Source organism: Pan troglodytes, chromosome 18, assembly GCF_028858775.2.
Source record: "Pan troglodytes isolate AG18354 chromosome 18, NHGRI_mPanTro3-v2.0_pri, whole genome shotgun sequence".
Lineage (NCBI taxonomy): Eukaryota > Metazoa > Chordata > Mammalia > Primates > Hominidae > Pan > Pan troglodytes.
The window spans coordinates 21,048,042-21,065,371 of NC_072416.2; the positions used below are offsets into that span (position 1 = coordinate 21,048,042).

At 46.5% G+C, this 17,330-nt stretch overlaps 1 protein-coding gene across 3 annotated transcripts in view; it reads right to left on the reverse strand.

Annotated features, from left to right (window-relative positions):
* Nucleotides 1-570: 570 nt before the first annotated feature.
* Nucleotides 571-17,330, reverse strand: part of LOC454345 (BOS complex subunit NOMO1) — a 63,888-nt gene continuing 47,128 nt past the window's right edge. For 2 of the 3 annotated variants that reach the window (XM_054668240.2, XM_054668241.1), the window contains exons 24-31: nucleotides 17,032-17,159; nucleotides 15,491-15,632; nucleotides 14,499-14,582; nucleotides 12,710-12,820; nucleotides 10,330-10,431; nucleotides 7,582-7,701; nucleotides 1,638-1,730; nucleotides 571-1,214 (exon numbers count right to left, since the gene is read on the reverse strand). In XM_054668240.2, the coding sequence (XP_054524215.1) occupies nucleotides 1,083-1,214; nucleotides 1,638-1,730; nucleotides 7,582-7,701; nucleotides 10,330-10,431; nucleotides 12,710-12,820; nucleotides 14,499-14,582; nucleotides 15,491-15,632; nucleotides 17,032-17,159 (912 nt within the window). In that variant the 3' untranslated portion in view covers nucleotides 571-1,082. The remainder of the gene's footprint in view (nucleotides 1,215-1,637; nucleotides 1,731-7,581; nucleotides 7,702-10,329; nucleotides 10,432-12,709; nucleotides 12,821-14,498; nucleotides 14,583-15,490; nucleotides 15,633-17,031; nucleotides 17,160-17,330) is intronic. The other variant, XM_054668243.2, reaches the window with a different exon arrangement.

Here is a 17,330-nt window from a genome sequence, read left to right on the forward strand (position 1 = left end):
ACCCATGCCTGTCCTATGTGGCACTCAATAAATGTCGGATGGATGGATGTGTCCCCTCCTTCAATATCACTTAATTCACTTGATGACTTCCTGTGAGGATTAAGTTTAGCTGTTAAAATGCTGTGACTTCCTCTGGATCTCTGATGCAAGCCGGCAACCTTTAAGCCTCACCCGGCCGACGTACGCATTTTGTTTGGCCAAAGTGTGTGGTTTTTTTTAAAAAAACACTGCATTTGTGGCTAATGTTTAAAATTGGGAAAATTTCACGTAAATCTTTGTTTTTCTGGCTTCTCTAGAAAAATGAACGCACATTTCTGCACAGCAGGGGTGAGCCAGAGCTGAGTCCCTAAGCTTCCCTTAGACGTGGTGGGCACACTTCAATTTGCCACAACCTCCACTATCTCCGATTTCTCTATCACTGACGCCAAAAGCTGCTGGGGACCATGTCGGCTGAGCTCGTGTTTTTCCTGCCCCAGCCAGCTTCACTCAGGACTCTGACTTGCTCTACATTTGGCTCAACTGAAGACCCCCGGGGGTTACGCGCATGTCATCCAAGAAATACATCTATGATGAGCTACAACACAAATGAATGGGCCATTTTATTGATTTTTACCTCCTAATAGTGGATAGAGGTTGCTGTGGTTTCCAGCAGGATCTCAGATGCAAAGGGAAGTGAAGAAAACAGATGAATCCCTAGGGTACCCCGCCATGGAACCAAACACCACGTCAACTGGAACTCTTCTTGCAAATGAAGGCTGAAGATCAAGAATGACATTCTCACACCACAGCACAGCTTAAATACTTCTTTGACAAAAATAATAATAAATTACATTTGACTCAGAAAATAAATTCTGTTCAGCAGAGTGACAGGAGGGTCCATTCACTGCATTGCACGACGGGCTCTACGGAGGGGTGAGGATGGGTGCAGAATGCCACAGTGACAAGGGACATGGGGTGCGGGCCCAGCAGCACAGGCTGAAGTTAGCTGACGCATGCTTTTGGCTTTTATCCCACGGGCGGGTGGTGGCCAGACCCCTGGCTGTGGCCTGTCCCAAGTGAGACTCCAACTGTCCCCTTCCTCCTCACGTCCGCCTTGTCTTCTGTTTCTTGGCTTGTCTCTTTGCATCTTCTGGGCCGCTATTGTCAGAGGCTGCCTGGCCGAGCGCGCGGACTCCCTGTAGCCGGCTTGTCAACTGCAGCAGCAAAGGAATGAGCTGGAAAAGAGAGAAAGTGTGAGAGAGAGGGGTACAAAGAGGAGGCTTCTGCCAGATGAACAGCGGAGCCTCACTTCTCAACACACCTTCTTCAGACATGATCAGCAGCTGCCACGTGCTAATGGGTGGGTTTCAGTTCAAACGAGGCAGGCCTCTTCCTAATGAGTCCCCAGGGATGGGCTGGCCTCTCTCCGGGCCTAACATGTCCCTAGAGGTGTTCCAGGTTTAAGGATTAGGAGATGTTACAGAAGTTTACAGCCTTGAAAGGAGACCTAAGTCTGGACTTGAGGCCTTCACAGGCCCTCCCGACCCTGAAATGTGATTTCTGTGACCCTGGACATCCCTCTGCTATCACTCCTGCAGCTGTGAGGACTCGCTCTCCCTGACATGCCCGCCATCTCCTGAGGCCTCTGGATTTCCTACCTTGTCATGGTTGTAACCGGCCAGCAGAACCAGCAGCGTCAATGGCAGGGCAATGTAGGATCCTTGTGCGATGTCCTGTTCAGGCAGCTTCCTCTGCAAACACCGAGAGCCCCATCACTCCTCACCAAGGCCACACGCTTGTCCATCATCCACAATGCCACAGCCACCACCCACCCAGCCTTCCAAAGTGGCCACTCGAGGACACCCAGGGGCCCTCATGATCCAAATTCCTTCTATCCAAAGGAAGGAACCAAAGTGATTTGGATATATTTTCCCATGAATCCTCTTCTGCCCAAAGCTTCACTATTTGCTTCTGAAACTCAGGGACAAAGAGATTCCAATGACAAGGCATTCCTCAGCCTCTGGACCCTCCTCCCAACTGAGGAAATGAAGAGATGCAGCTATCAGAGAGTCTTGGTGGTTGAAAAGCAATTGGGTGTCAGTTTGTTGAGTCCCAGCAACATGCAGGGACTTAGTCCTACAAGGATGTGTCAAGAATACAGTTCTAGACCCAGGGCACACAGTGATGGGCAGCTATTCCCAGCCAGTACGGTCTAGTGAGGAAGCAAAGCAGGCACTGCTACTAGCATCCCTGTGGCCACTCTCCCTTTCTCCCAATAGAACCCCCAACTTTTATCTGGGCCACCGACAATACAGATCACCTTTCCCAGCCTCCCCTGCAGCAGGCGCAGCCCTGGAACTAAATTCTGGCCAATGGTACAGGAACAGAAGCGGTAAGTGCCACACCCTGGCTGGACCCTAGGGAAGTGGTGTGCCCTCCCTTTTGCTGGGCGGACAGCATTTGGCCAATTGCCCCATTTTGGAGAAAAGCAATGCACTGGAACAGCGCAATGAGACAGAAGGGGCCTGGGTCCCCTGACGCCTTGGAGCTACCAGACTATCTCTGCACTGGTCACTCCTGGACACTTGACATGAGACAGACATTTCCATCTTGCTAAAGCCCCTGAAATGCTGCGTTCTAATCCATCAAGCGAACCTATATCCCATTGGCCCACTCTACTCTCATAAAGGAAGCAAATAAATGGAAGGAGAACTTCCCAATAATGATAAAAACAAGTTAATGAGCCAGAGCAATGTTCTCAGTGTAGGGTACCGGGACACCTCTCTCAGAGGTTCCCGAGGCCACAGCTATTTTCAGCCAATAGTAAGATGTGATGTGCCTTTTCCGCCCTCATTCATTCGCAAGCGCACAGTGGACTTTTCCAGAGGCTACGCACCCTGATGTCATCACGCCCACAGCTAACGGAATGTGTAGCTTGTGAGTTCTTGCGTTTTCAACATCTCAGTTTTAATTACTATTATGATAAATATACACATAGATAATCCATGCAAACTCAAACTCTTTAAAATCCTCAATAATTTTTAACAGTATAAAGGGGTCCTGCAACCAACCCATCCGAGAACTGCTGGGCTAGAGAGTGACTGTGGGGGCCACTGTACCTGGGATGCCCTTTCATAAATGAAAGAATAAGGGCAGGAACAGATTTCCATCTCCAACTGCCTACTCCTGTATCTTTGGACATCTCTTAGATCTCAACCCATTTTTCCACTGAAGTAAACACTTACTTAAAAGTTTAATTCAGGCCAGGTGCAGTGGCTCACGCCTGTAATCCCAGCACTTTGGGAGGCCGAGGTGGGCAGATCACCTGAGGTCAGGAGTTTGAGAACAGCCTGGCCAGCATGGTGAAACCCCATCTCTATAAAAATACAAAATTAGCCAGAAGTGGTGGTGCATGCCTGTAATTCCAGCTATTCAGGAGGTGAGAATCACTTGAACCTGGGAGGCAGAGGTTGCAGTGGGCCAAGATCGTGCCACTGCACTCCAGCAGGGGCAACAAAGCAAGACTCTGTCTCAGAAAAAAATAATAATGAATAAATAAATAAAAGTTTAATTCAGCAGGAATTAGAGTGATTCAGTCTAGGCTCAGGTCCCAGGCCTCACTGGGTAAACTCAGGCAACCACGTTGAGACTCAGTTTACTCAACTATGACATGGAGATCATATGAACAACACCCACTGGGGGTGGATGCTGTGAAACTTGATGAAAGGAGTATGTGAAACGCTCAGCAGGGCACGGAATACTGAGTAAAATCCAGTCGCAAGGCTGTGGGCAGTCACATCAACAAAGAAGGAAACCAATGTGCTTACAAAGCCCCCGTGAACGTGCAATGCTGAGCCACTCATCACGCGGTGGGCAGAACGAGGTGGAAACCATGTGGCTTGAGACAAACCGCCTCACTTGAGTCCTGGTTCTGCTAACACTCAGTAAGTGACTCAATCTTTCTGGGCTTCTGTGAAAATGGGAGGAATGGCACACCTGCTCGAAGGCTTGTTGTGAGGATCAACCTGTGAGGGCCCTGTACGGGGTGGCACAGAGTGGGCGCTCTCTTCATTCAACACTTGGCCCTGCTCGGGAATCCAAGCCCCAGCAGGCACAGCTTTTTTTTTTTTTTTTTTTTAAATTATACTTTAAGTTTTAGGATACATGTGCACAATGTGCAGGTTAGTTACATATGTATACAGGAAGGGGAACATCACACACCGGGGCACAGTTTCTTACATTCTCAGAAGTGACAGGCAGCAGCTACGAGGCTGGGCTGCTAGGCCACCACCAAGCAGTGTCTCTACATTCCTGCCACTGGCTCCCAGGTGTGTCCCTGAGCCTGGATGAGTTGTCTGCTAGGGGCCCCTGAGAATGTCACTGCCTGCAGCTATCAACGGCCTTCACAGAAGCCTCTCCCAGCAACTGGGGCCACAATGCAGCCCCAAGCAAAGGTAAGTGGTTCTTGTATATGCTTATCTTTCTGGCACTTTTTTTTTTTTTTTTTGAGACAGAGTCTGGCAGTAAGTGGTTCTTTTATATGCTTATCTTTCTGGCACTTTCTTTTTTTTTTTTTTTTGAGACAGAGTCTTGCTCTGTCGCCCAGGCTGGAGTGCACTGGGGCTATCTTAGCTCACTACAAACTCTGCATCCCAGGTTCACAATTCTCCTGCCACAGCCTCTCGAGTAGCTGGGATTACAGGTGCGTGCTACCACGCCTGGCTAATTTTTGTATTGTTAGCAGAGATGGGGTTTCACTTTCACCACATTGCCCAGGCTGGTCTCGAACTCCTGACCTCAAATGATCTGCCCACCTCAGCCTCCTAAAATGCTGGGATTACAGGCGTGAGCCACCACACCTAGCCCTCTCTGGCACTTTCTAACCAGGTCTCTACTGTGAGTAACAAGGAAGTGTTTCCTCGTGGGTCATGAGAAAAACTCTCTTGTTCAGGTAAGATCATATTTACAGGCTCACTGAGCATGAACCACTCTTCACAGAAGCCCGGAATCAGCAGCAGAGCTCTGCTCAAGCCCTAGCACTGCTCCGTGTGAGCTGGTGACCTTGGGCTGCTCACATCTCCTTCTAGGTTCCCATCTTCTCATCTCTAAATGAAAGGTAATTCCTGTCCACCTTCCATGCAGGATGGCGTTTGAAAAGCATGAAATGGTAACTGGATAGCATGTGGAAAAAGACAATCTGGAGCCAAAGTTCACATCTATACCAGGAAAAACTCCAAATGGATAGAGAGATTTAAATGTAAAAACAGAAACTATAAAAGTCCCCCTGAAAAAAACATGATGAATTCCTTTATAAAAGCTGGGAATGAAGAAAACCTTCCTATGACTCTAAAATCCAGAAGCAATAAGAAAAAATCAACACATTTAACATAGAAATAAAGTAAATCTTTGCAGAAGCCAAGTGAAAAGATAAATGACAAATTGGGAAAAATATGTACAACAAACATTACAAAGGGTTAATATTCCTAGTATACAAAGAGCTGAAAATGGTTGAAAAAGACCAAAAATTCTATAGAAAAACAGGTTAAATAGTTCACAGAAAATACAAATGGCTCTTAACCACATGAAAAGAGAGAAATGCAAATTAAAAGTACACTGAGATAATATCACTTCTCATCTATAAGCCCGCAAAAATTGAAAAATTTGACAAAATACTCTGTTGGGGAAAAAAGGGTACTCATTCACTGCTGGCGGGAATACAAAACAGTAAAACCCCCATGGAAGGCAAGTGGCCGTATCAATCAAAATTCCGTATGCATTTACCCTTTGACTCAGCAATTCCACTTCTGGGAGTCTATTCCAAAGAGAGACTGACGAACACTCAAAAACATGCATGCGTAAGGCAATTCATTAAAGGGTTATGTGTAATAGCAGAAAACCAGTAACAACACAAACGCCCCTCAACCAGGGGCTAACTGAATATCCTACATGTAGTGCCAGGATCTGAATGTGTCTGTGCCTACATAATTCATAGGTTGAACCCTAATCCATAATGTGATAGTGTCAAGAGGACACCCTTTTTAGGAGGTGATTAAGTCAGGGATTAATGCCCCGTAAGAGTGGCCTGAGGGAACTTGTTTGCCCCTTTCCGCCTTGTGGGGACACAGCTAGGTGGCACCATCTATGAAGCAGACAGGAAGTCCTCGCCAGACCCCAAATCTGCCAATGCCTTGATCTTGGACTTCCCAGCCTCTAGTACTGTAAGAAATAAATGTTTGTTGTTTATAAGTTACCCAGTCTAAGATACAAAATAGTAGCCCAAATGGCCTAAGACATACGGTATATCCACACAGAGGAATGCTGTGACGTTATCAAAAAAGGAAAAAGGAGGATCGGAAGATATTGTTCCACTTACAGTTACATTTTTTGAAAACAATAAAGTTCTTATTCTGCCCACTGAAAAGGCCTAGAAGCAACAACCAACACAGTAGCTATGAGGCCAGATTTTTGTTTTTAATGCAGACTCCTGTGCTACACTTTCACCCCGTCAAGTTCAGAATCAGCAGTCCTGAGGCTGAGCCCTGGACTCTGTTTTTGCTATTGCTGATGTGTCTGTTTAATCATCAGGTGACAATACTGCATCTGAGCTTTAGGAATCACTAAACAATTTTATCAAGAAGGTAAAAGATACGTGTATGTTTTGTTTGTTCCACTGTTCCAGCCTATCGGATACAGGACAGACCGTATGCAACAGATACACATGTTGCAAATAGCAAGGGCCACATATTGCAATGAATTAAGCGATAAGTTAAGTTTCTTTTAACCCACAGGTATTCTGTCCATCTGTTGTTGGTTTTTTTTTTCCTTGCAATTTATTTGTCAAACAAATCAGGCTCCAGGTGGTTGTCCTGCATCCCTGTGGAGTCATTTGCGTGCTCCTGGGTCCTCCCTATTTCCTGTAAAGTAGCAGTTGGTTCTAGAGGTTTGCGTGGCCATGTACCATGTGCTCCCTCATGGAGGAGCACACGCCACACCAGCGATAGTGGTGTCCCTCCTCCCCCATAATCATTCCTGAGCCACCGATCTAAACAATTACACTGCTCTTATTACCAGTTTCCTCCTCAAAGGGAATCGCAGGCATCAGTGCTCAGAAAAGCTAAAAACAATCTGGAGAAGCCCAGAATCCAGAAGGCAGAATGAGAAAGTGACCCAATGCCAGGAGCCCTTTAAATATCTGCCCTGCAACCTGCGACCTGGAGCACAGGTTGTATGGACGTGCCTTCTTTCGCCACCCCATGGATTGTTTTGTTTTGTTTTGTTTCTTCTGGAGAAAGGGTCTCACTCTGTTACCCAAGCTGGAGTGCAGGGGCATGATCATGGCTCATCGAGGCCTCAACCTCCCAGGCTCAAGTGATCCTCCCACCTCAGCCTCCTGAGTAGCCGGGACTATAGGTGCGTTCCACCACGCCCGGTTAATTTTTGTATTTTTTGTAGAGTTGGGGTTTTACCATATTGCCCAGGCTGGTCTGAAACTCCTGGGCTCAAGAGATCCACCAGCCTTGGCCTCCCAAAGTGCTGGGATTACAGGCGTGAGCCACCAAACCCAGCCCACGGATTTTTTTTTTAACTCCCTCTTTTACTTACCGTGGGATTAAAAATCAAGGTGATGTGTTTATGGTAGCCCACTGCGGTGAAAGAAACTTGAGGCAAGATGTAGTCATACTGGGATCTGGGGAGTGTGGAGTCCAGAAGCACAACATAGTTCTGTGCACACATGGGAAGAAGTTATTTTTATAAGGACAGCTCTGGCAAGGCAAATGAAAACTAAAACCTAACGTATGGCTGTGATGTAAAGAACTTTATGTTTTTAAGGAAATCCCCAAGACTACACATCCAAAACAAGGTTGCTGCCTTCAAAGTATCAACCTCAGCGGGCTATTCCATCAGTGGCGGGCATGTGTCCCCAGTGTCTCTGAGACTGTGGCTTCTGATAAGGCTGTCAGAGCCTGCAGCCTTTTTATGAGTACTCAACCTTGACAATTACGGTCCTCTGAGGATCTGACTTTATGAAACACAAAAAATTATTATGAGCCCATTCTGATGAGGGAGGTACGTGATACAACTGAGGATCCACAACGAGGCTGACTTCTAAGGGACGATGCTTGAGAGGCTCGTAAGCTGGCAAATCCTAAAAATACAGCATCCCTGGAACAGCACCAGGGGCAGCCACAGCTCTGTGTGCTGAGCACCGACCAGCTGCCAGGCACCATGCACATTGCATGAGGCCCGTCACAGCTCTGTGTGCTGAGCACCGACCAGCTGCCAGGCACCATGCACATTGCATGAGGCCCGTCACAGCTCTGTGTGCTGAGCACCGACCAGCTGCCAGGCACCATGCACATTGCATGAGGCCCGCGGCTGCTCTGCTTTCTACCACTGGCAAGGTCGGGATCATCACCCCGTCTTATAGACGAGGAAAGTCAAGCACGAAGAGACTAAGAGTAACTTGCCCAAGGTCACTCAGCTAAGAAGCCTGCCACACATCTATGAAGGCTCTGAACTCAGGGGAAGTGTGACCCCAAAGCCCAAGATGTTTCCGCATCGCTGTAGGAAGTGACTATTTCAACACCCCTGGAGAAAGAGGAGGAGAAAATTCCGTGACAGCCTGTTTCATTATTTTGCAGCCATTTTCCACAGAGAAAGGCCAGAGTAGATCATCTTCACGGCAGGTGGTAAGGAGCCAGGAGAGGAAACGTCACCCTCTAGGCTCACACTTGACATCCTCAGGCTAAGACCACCAGAAAAGAACCAAATTCTTTGCAAAGTTTGCACTCCCCACACCAACTACAAGTTAGCTCTGTCCAAATAGAATTGATAATAAGCACTTTATAATCAGTAAATGACGGCCAGAATAATGGCTGAAAACTTCCCAGTTCCAAGGAGGGAGACATCCAGATTCATGGAACCCAAAGGACACTGAAAAGGTGGAGCTGCAAGTGTTCTACACGACACACGTTATAATCAGATTATCAAAGACAGAGAGAACGTTCAAAGCAGCAAGAGAAAAGCAACTCATCTCATTCAAGGGATCCCCCATCATGAGGAAACTGTATTTCCTTAAACTCAATAGCAGAATGTTAAAATAGAGGAATTTTTAAAAATTACAAGGCATTTTTTTTTTTTTTTTTTTTTTTTTTTTGAGACGGAGTCTCGCTCTGTCGCCCAGGCTGGAGTGCAGTGGCGCGATCTCGGCTCACTGCAAGCTCCGCCTCCCAGGTTCACGCCATTCTCCTGCCTCAGCCTCCCGAGTAGCTGGGACTACAGGCGCCCACTACCACGCCCGGCTAATTTTTTTTGTATTTTTAGTAGAGACGGGGTTTCACCGTGTTAGCCAGGATGGTCTCGATCTCCTGACCTCGTGATCCGCCCGCCTCGGCCTCCCAAAGTGCTGGGATTACAAGCGTGAGCCACCGCGCCCGGCCAAAAATTACAAGGCATTTTTAAAAGTGGACTTCTTAGCAGGAAAGCATGGGGTGATATGTTCAAAGTGCAAGAGTCGATCATGCCCAACAGTAGGCCTTGGTTAAATAAATCATGGCGTTTCCTAGTTTATGGACTATTGTCCATAAAAATCATAGTATGAAAGATTTGGCCAGGCACGGGGGCTCACGCCTGTAATCTCAGCACTTTGGGAGGCCGAGGCAGGCGGATCACGAGGTCAGGAGATCAAGACAATCCTGGCTAACATGGTGAAACCCCGTCTCTACTAAAAATACAAAAAAAAAAAAAAATTAGCCGGGTGTGGTGGCGCACGCCTGTAGTCCCAGCTACTTCGGAGGCTGAGGCAGGAGAATGGTGTGAACCCAGGAGGCGGAGCTTGCAGTGAGCCCAGATTGCGCCACTGCACTCCAGCCTGGGCGACAAGGCGAGACTCCGTCTCAAAAAAAAAAAAAAAAAGAAAGATTTGATGATGAGGAACAGATTTGTGATAAATTCTTCATTGAAAAGCACAGATTACAAAACAATGTACAAAACAGTGTCAGTTTTGAATTATTAAAATAAATGTCTATTTATATTTATACATGCATGTGCACATGTGCCTGAAAAAAGACCTAAAGGATACCAATCACCGTGTTAGCAGTGGCTATTTCTGGATGATGGGCTTATGTCTTCTTTTTCCCAAAATCTCCTGCCATGAATATGTATTCTTTTTGTAAACAGAAAAACAATGAAGAAAAAATAATCCCTACAGAACCCAACCTCTTTTGATTCAGAGAGCGCATTTCTGCAGAGTGGTATTTAGGGAGAAAAGGAGAGAACAGTGCTTCCTTAAACTAAACAGCAGAATTATTAAAACAAAGGCAGAAGGTAGAATCCGGCCACAGGCATTACCTCGCCGTCTCTGAGCAGCGGGGGGAAATGGAAGAACAGGGACTGGCCAAGGGAAACTGTCTGGATTGGATTGTCGAGGTTTTCGCTTTTGTAAAGCTTGACCTGGAGGGAGAAACAAAGCCAGACATGCTTTGAAACTGAAACACAATCAATATTTCATAGCAGACATCCTCAGGACAGCCGCTCTCTGGGTGGGTGTCTTTGGAAACATGGATATTTGAAAAAGAAAGCTCCCTCCACAGACATCACACATCCCTCTGTCATCTGAGACTCCATCCAGTTATGTACCATGCACAGAAATTAAGATTCAAATCAGATTCTGACTACCCATGTTCTTGCTCAAAATAGTAATATAAGTTAATATAATAGTAATATTAAAAATAGCTTCTAACACGTGTTGAACATCTGTAATATGCCAGGCAGGCGCCAGATATTTTATCTACATTATCGCCAATCCTGACTACAAAACAGGTATTGTTGTTATCCCTATGGAGACCCAGAGAGCCAAAGTCACCTAAGGTCACACAACTTACACATGGTAGAGCCTGGGACTCAACCCCCTGATGACTCCTGAGGGTCCTTCCCGCCTTGCACTGCCTCATCATATGATGTCACCTTAACTCCACCAATCTGTTAAACTCAAAATGCATTCCATCATGTACGTGGCTCTCCACGCTGCTTCAGGAGGCACTGGAGTACTTTGTTTCTGGCTTTATTTCTGGGGTTGTTGCCTGTTCTCACTCCCACATGGGATGGGGCATGAGCAGGGTTAAGGTGCAGCCCTGGCTGATGGCAAAGGCTGTGAGGATGCCACAGTGCACCTGCCGCAAGAGAATGCCAGGACCACCTCCCTGGGCCCACACTGGCACCTTTCTACATAACACACAAGAGGAATTTTCCTAAAATGAAAGTCACAGACTGAAGGTTACAGGTCGCATCAAAGATCCCTTATGTGTTCTTTTTTCTTCTATAACATCTTAAGTAAATCTGAATTCACCGACTATATTTAAAAATCAGGTGATTTCAAATAATTCTAATTTCCAGCTTCTCCAGAAAACTGGGAAGTGACACCAACCCTGAGCCTCAATTCTAGCCCAGCAACACTCAGGAGCAAGAGAGTGGCGCCCTCCCCTCCTCTCTGCCTCTTCCCCTCCCCTGTGCCCCTCATGGATGGGGCAGGAGTTCCCCAGTTTGCCCCCCACCCTACCCAACCCTCTGCACTCTCTGACATTACCTGCCTGGTCCCTACAAGCACACGCCTGCAAGCCCTGGACAGAGTGGACTAAAGTGCACACACACTTTCTCACCCATGCCAAATACTTAACTGCTTATAAAATTACAAGTGCATCTTAACAATGTACCCCCAGAGCAAATCACTAACATCTGCAGAGGGTCTGCAGGGTATTTTATAAACATTTCTTCATTAATGGTAACATGGAGATTTTGTTAGAGCTGAACAAGATTATAAGAGGTCTCTGAGTCCAAAATCTAGGTTTTGCAGAGGACGAAGTTGAGGCATGTGGAAATGAAGTGACTGGCCCAGGCAGCAAGGTGAGTCACTACTGGAGACAAGAGAAAGCCCAGACCACCTGCTCTCCAGCCCACCGCCCACCACCTCTGATACTGTTTGGATATTTGTCCCTGCCCAAATCTCATGTTGAATTGTAATCCCCCATGCTGGAGATAGGGCCTGGTGGGAGATGATCGGATCTTGGGGGTGGATCCCTCATGGCTTGGTGCTGTCTTCGTTATGAGTCTTGTGAAATCTGATCATTTAAAAGTGTGTGGCACCATGCCCCAACTCTCTCTTTTGCTCCAGCTTCTCCCACATGACATGCCTGCTCCCACTTCACCTTCTGCCATGATTGGAAGCCTCCTGAGGCCTCCCCAGAAGCAGATGCCACTATGCTTCCTGTACAACCTACAGAACGAGGAGCCAATGAAGCCTCTTTTGTTATAAATTATCTAGCCTCAGGCATTTCTTTATACCAATGCAAGAACGTTTAATACGACCTCCACTCCAGAGAAAATTTTAAGTTACAAGGCACTTTCTTTAAAATTGGCTTTCCACGTTAGATTCCATATTGTACTGATCATTGATCAGGCTTCTACTATAATTCTTTGGAAGATTAACTGATGGCAGACAGTTATCTGAAACTGGACCACATTCTCTCCCACAATTGGCAATCACTCTCCCAAATATGTGTTGTGGTCCAAGGTTCTTAAATCTCAACCTCAACCCTCAGCAGGCGGCACTCTGGAGCACCTCCACCTGTCACACCTAAGGCACAAGACAGGCACAAAACCAAAAACATCCCATTCGTACTTGTCTCAAAGCCAAAGGGAACACAATACTTGGAGCTTAAAAGTCTGGACTTACCCATAATGTAGGAAGGTATTCAGAGGAAGTGATCACATTTCCACTTAAATCAAATTGATTAATCTGCCGGAAAACTATGATGTTTACATCATCGATGTCATTATTCCCAACCTAGAGAGAGAAAGAGGGAATGCCAGTAATGAGAAAGCTGTGGAGGAACTTCTATGCCAGCTGTCCGATGGCCTGAGAGCTGCTTCATGGCAAACTTTGCTTCTTACATTAAAGAAACGAAGTTTGTCATTGAGTACTCTACATCCAAGGTCACAAACTGACAGAAGATGGCTATCCCTGGCCCATAGACACATTTCATTTCGAAAGCACAGTATTTTTTTTCTACATTTGAATTACTTGCCAACATGTTAAAAATTAAGAAATTTCATATATGAAGCCAGATTTTCCAGCTTCTCTTAAAAAAAAAAAGGAGAAGGATGCTCTAGCCTGTTAGAGCAGGGGCATATCCCTGGCCCATAGACACATTTCATTTCGAAAGCACAGTATTTTTTTTCTACGTTTGAATTACTTGCCAACATGTTAAAAATTAAGAAATTTCATATATGAAGCCAGATTTTCCAGCTTCTCTTAAAAAAAAAGGAGAAGGATGCTCTTGCCTGTTAGAGCAGGGGCAGAGTCACAGCACCCCCTCTGCGTGAGGTCTGTATATGGAGTTTGCGAGACCCCAGAGGGCCGGCCCCCTTCCCTTTCATAGCTGCCCGGCCACAGTCCACATTATGCTAGTGATCCTGGCCTAAGTTACTACACCGAGAACATGCAAAGCATTTTGGTGTGAGATGCAGTCATCCCAGCCATTTAAAATGCCAACACCGTAAAGATGTCAAGGAAATCCACTTCCGGCCCAGTGCGGTGGCTCATGCCTGTAATCCCAGCACTTTGGGAGGCCGAAGCGAGCAGATCACCCGAGGTCAGGAGTTCAAGACCAATCTGGCCAACATGGTGAAACCCCGTCTCTACTAAAAATACAAAAATTAGCCGGGTGTGATGGTGTGTGCCTGTAGTCCCAGCTACAGGCTGAGGTGGGAAAATCACTTGAACCCACAAGGAGGAGGTTGCCGTGAGCCGAGATCGCGGCACTGCACTCCATCCTGCGTGACAGGGTGAGACTCCGTCTCAAAAAAAAAAAAGAAATCCACTTCCTAGGTCAAAAGTTCTATCCTCCCTCACAATCTTGATGCATAATGAAGCCACCTAAATAAAGCCACTAAGAGGCAGCCCCTCTTGCCCTACCTAAGCCCTCTAGTCTTCCCAATGAGAGTTACTCAGTAAGAGAAAAGCCTTACTTCAAATGATTCCCAGGCCACATGCTGTGACTCGAAGGACGTCCTTTTTAGGGATTAATTTAGCTAGGTCATGATCTTGAGTATCAAAAGACTCTGCCCACGAAATGGGAGCAGGAAAAAGGTCATCTGAACCTAAGATAACTGGGTGGCCCTGCCACCCATTAAGCCCATGTTCTATTATTGTCCCTTGATTTGAAATGCTGCTTAGGCCTTAAGTTCCTTAACTTGCAGAATAATGATCAGAGCTTACAGGGCAAGTCGGGGGGAGGATACAACAGTTCCAATTTCCTTTCTGGATGCATGACAGCAATGCTGTTCATTAAAAACCCACATAAGATGCTGCTTGTGAAGATGACACTATTCTAAGAGGACCCTTAATTAGGATGAAAGCTCCCCCCGCCACAGATGAAAGGCAGACAGCCAGAGGAGACGGGAGGACTTCTGATCAGGGAGGCACCCACACCCAGGTGCAGCGGCAGCACTGAATGCCTTACCTCAATCACCCTATGGTGGGGGAGTGCCCGCTCAATGTGGTCGTTGCCTTCTGCCTTGAGCTGAACGTGGTACACACATCCCGGCTGCAAAAAAACTCAGGAGTCAGTTCTCTAGAAAGGGGGCTTGTCGTATCGTGCCTGGTCCAAGCCTGGTTTGGCTGCATGAGATCACTAAGACAGGAGCATTTCTCTCCCCTCATTTCCTAATCTGTGGCCTGTTAACCTTAAGAGTCCAGAGTTCCTTTAAGAACACCCCTAGTGTTGAAACATCTGAAATTTTGCGACTCCTTCAATCCCAACTCAGTTTCATTTTCTCCTACCCCAAAATAAATCAAATTTGGTTTCTTATTTCAAAATTCCAAGCATACTATGTGCTCTTACTCTTCTAAGATGTTTTTCCTCTCCATCCACCCCTCCCCTCTACCCATATATACACATTGATGGATATCTGGAATGTCCACCGTAAGCATTCCCAAATGCTTGTGTTGGGTATTATTTCTGGGAAGTGGGAATTTCTGACTTCTCTTTTTAAAATTTCAAGGATCTGGCAACCCTGACTCTGTCTTCCCCCATGGCTACAATAAGCTGGAACCAAGTGACAGGCTGTCCCTTTCCACAGGCCGTGCCCACTCCACAGCCCTCACCACTCCCTATCATTTCGCACAGCCTCCTCTCCCCCGTTCATACTGCTCTTCTGGCTCCATAGGCATTTGGCTTGAGCCCTGGCGTAAGCCATGGCCACACACTGCTAGGGAAAAGCCCTACCAAACCCATGGTTTTCCAACTCCATTGTGCCACAGATCCTTGATCTGACCTGTTGGCTAGAAAAAAGGCAAACTCTACCAATTAAAGGTAAGAACTGGGAGGGCTCCAGAGCCCCACCCCCAGCCCTCTCGCCCAACCCACTCCTAGCAGTCTTGGGGCCACCACAAGATACTTCTGGACACAGGATGAAAAAAAAGTCCCCAAAGAAAACACATTCCAAGTCTCACCAGCAATCCACGTAATCTGAACTTGCCCTCTTCGTCTGTCACGGTGTCTTCTCCGTAAATGCTGCAGTCGTTCTGGCCCACCGCTTCCACGGCAACCCCTTGTTCGGGCTCTCCGTTTAAGGAAGACACTGTGCCATAGCAACTAGTATGGCAAGAAAAGGCACGAATGAGATATTCTCATGGTTATCTGAAGGACCCAAGTGTTTCCCGTTTACCAAAATTATGGGGCAAAATAGTTCAGTGGAGAACTGTGCCTCAATGACCCAGGCAACTCGGTGTGGCCGGCCCACTTCCAAACCACACCTTCCTGCCGGAGGGATAAGCTGCCATCAATTTCTTTTCTCATACATTTTGAGGGATGCTCTGGAAAATTGTAATTTAAGAAGGCTAAAGCTTTATTTTATTCTTTCTAGGCTTTATTTGAAATAATGGAGCTTTCAATAACATGGAAATAACTCACTTCCTCTTTCACTCCATATATTCAGTAGAAAATGGTCCATTTTTCTAAACCCAATCTTTCCAATTACTCTTCCTCTAAAGTGATTCTGTATAAGTCTACAAAAAATACACATATATGTGTGTATCTGTGTGTATACATGTATACATGTATGCATCTCTCTATCTATAGATGTGTATCTTTTTACTTTGTATTTTTATTTTTTTGTAGAGACGGGGTCTTGCTATGTTGCCTAGGCTGGTCTTGAACTTCCAGACTCAAGAGAACTTCCCACTTCAGCCTCCAAAAGTGCTGGGATTATAGGTGTGAGCCACTGTGCCTTGCCAGACACTAATGTGTATCTATCTATCTACAGCTGGAAGCATTCAGAAAAACTGGAAGTACTGGTTGTCTCCCAGAAGAGGAACTTGGGTGGCTAGGAGACGAGACAGAGGGGAAATTTTACACTATACTCTTTTCAGCATTTTGAAGTTTTATTCAACTGAGCACATTTTCTCCTTTTAATAATTTAATTCAGGTTTGAAAGTCTTTTAAAAAATAAAAGTGGCCAGGCGCGGTGGCTCACGCCTGTAATCCCAACACTTTGGGAGACCGAGGCAGGCAGATCATCTGAGATCAGGAGTCCGAGACCAACCTGGCCAACAAAGTGAAATCTTGTCTCTACTAAAAATAGAAAAATTAGCCATGCATGGTGGCAGTCCCAGCTACTTGGGAGGCCAGGACAAGAGAATTGCTGGAACCCGGGAGGCAGAGGTTGCAGTGAGCCAAGGCTGCGCCATTGTACTCCAGCCTGGGCAAGAAGAATGAAACTCCGTCTCAAAAAATAAAAAACAAATAAAAGCTTTTAGCAACTCAATAGGCTCTCTCAAGCCAATTCCAAAATAGGAAATTTGAGACTGAACCACCACGTTGAGCTCCTAGGAGAGAAGGGCAGCAGTCAAAACTCCTTTGCCCTCGTATCTCATCTCCCCTCCCTCCCAAGTAAAATCAGTGTGAAGCCTGGGATGCGTTTCCAGGCAACAGAGGCCTGAATGTGATTCACCAGCCCAGCCCTGGAAGAGAGTGGGGTGGCCAGGGCACTTACCTGTAAGCGGTTCGGTACCCCGTGATGGTGATCTTCAGGTTCTGGCCTTCCTGCACCTCGATCATCTGTGAGGATGGCTCAAACCGGAACTCCTTCATCATGGGTTTGAAGTAATACTGGCCAGGGCTCTGCCAAGATAATCACACTGAGCCTCAGCAGTCACATCTAGGCATGGCTTAAAAGTGAGGGGCGAATGTCACGATGGGCCAGAATTACACCAGGGGAGCGCCATGGCTTCCCGGGCAGCCAGAAATAGTAACCCTCTCTCTATAATCACCACTTACAGTCAGGTAATGGCA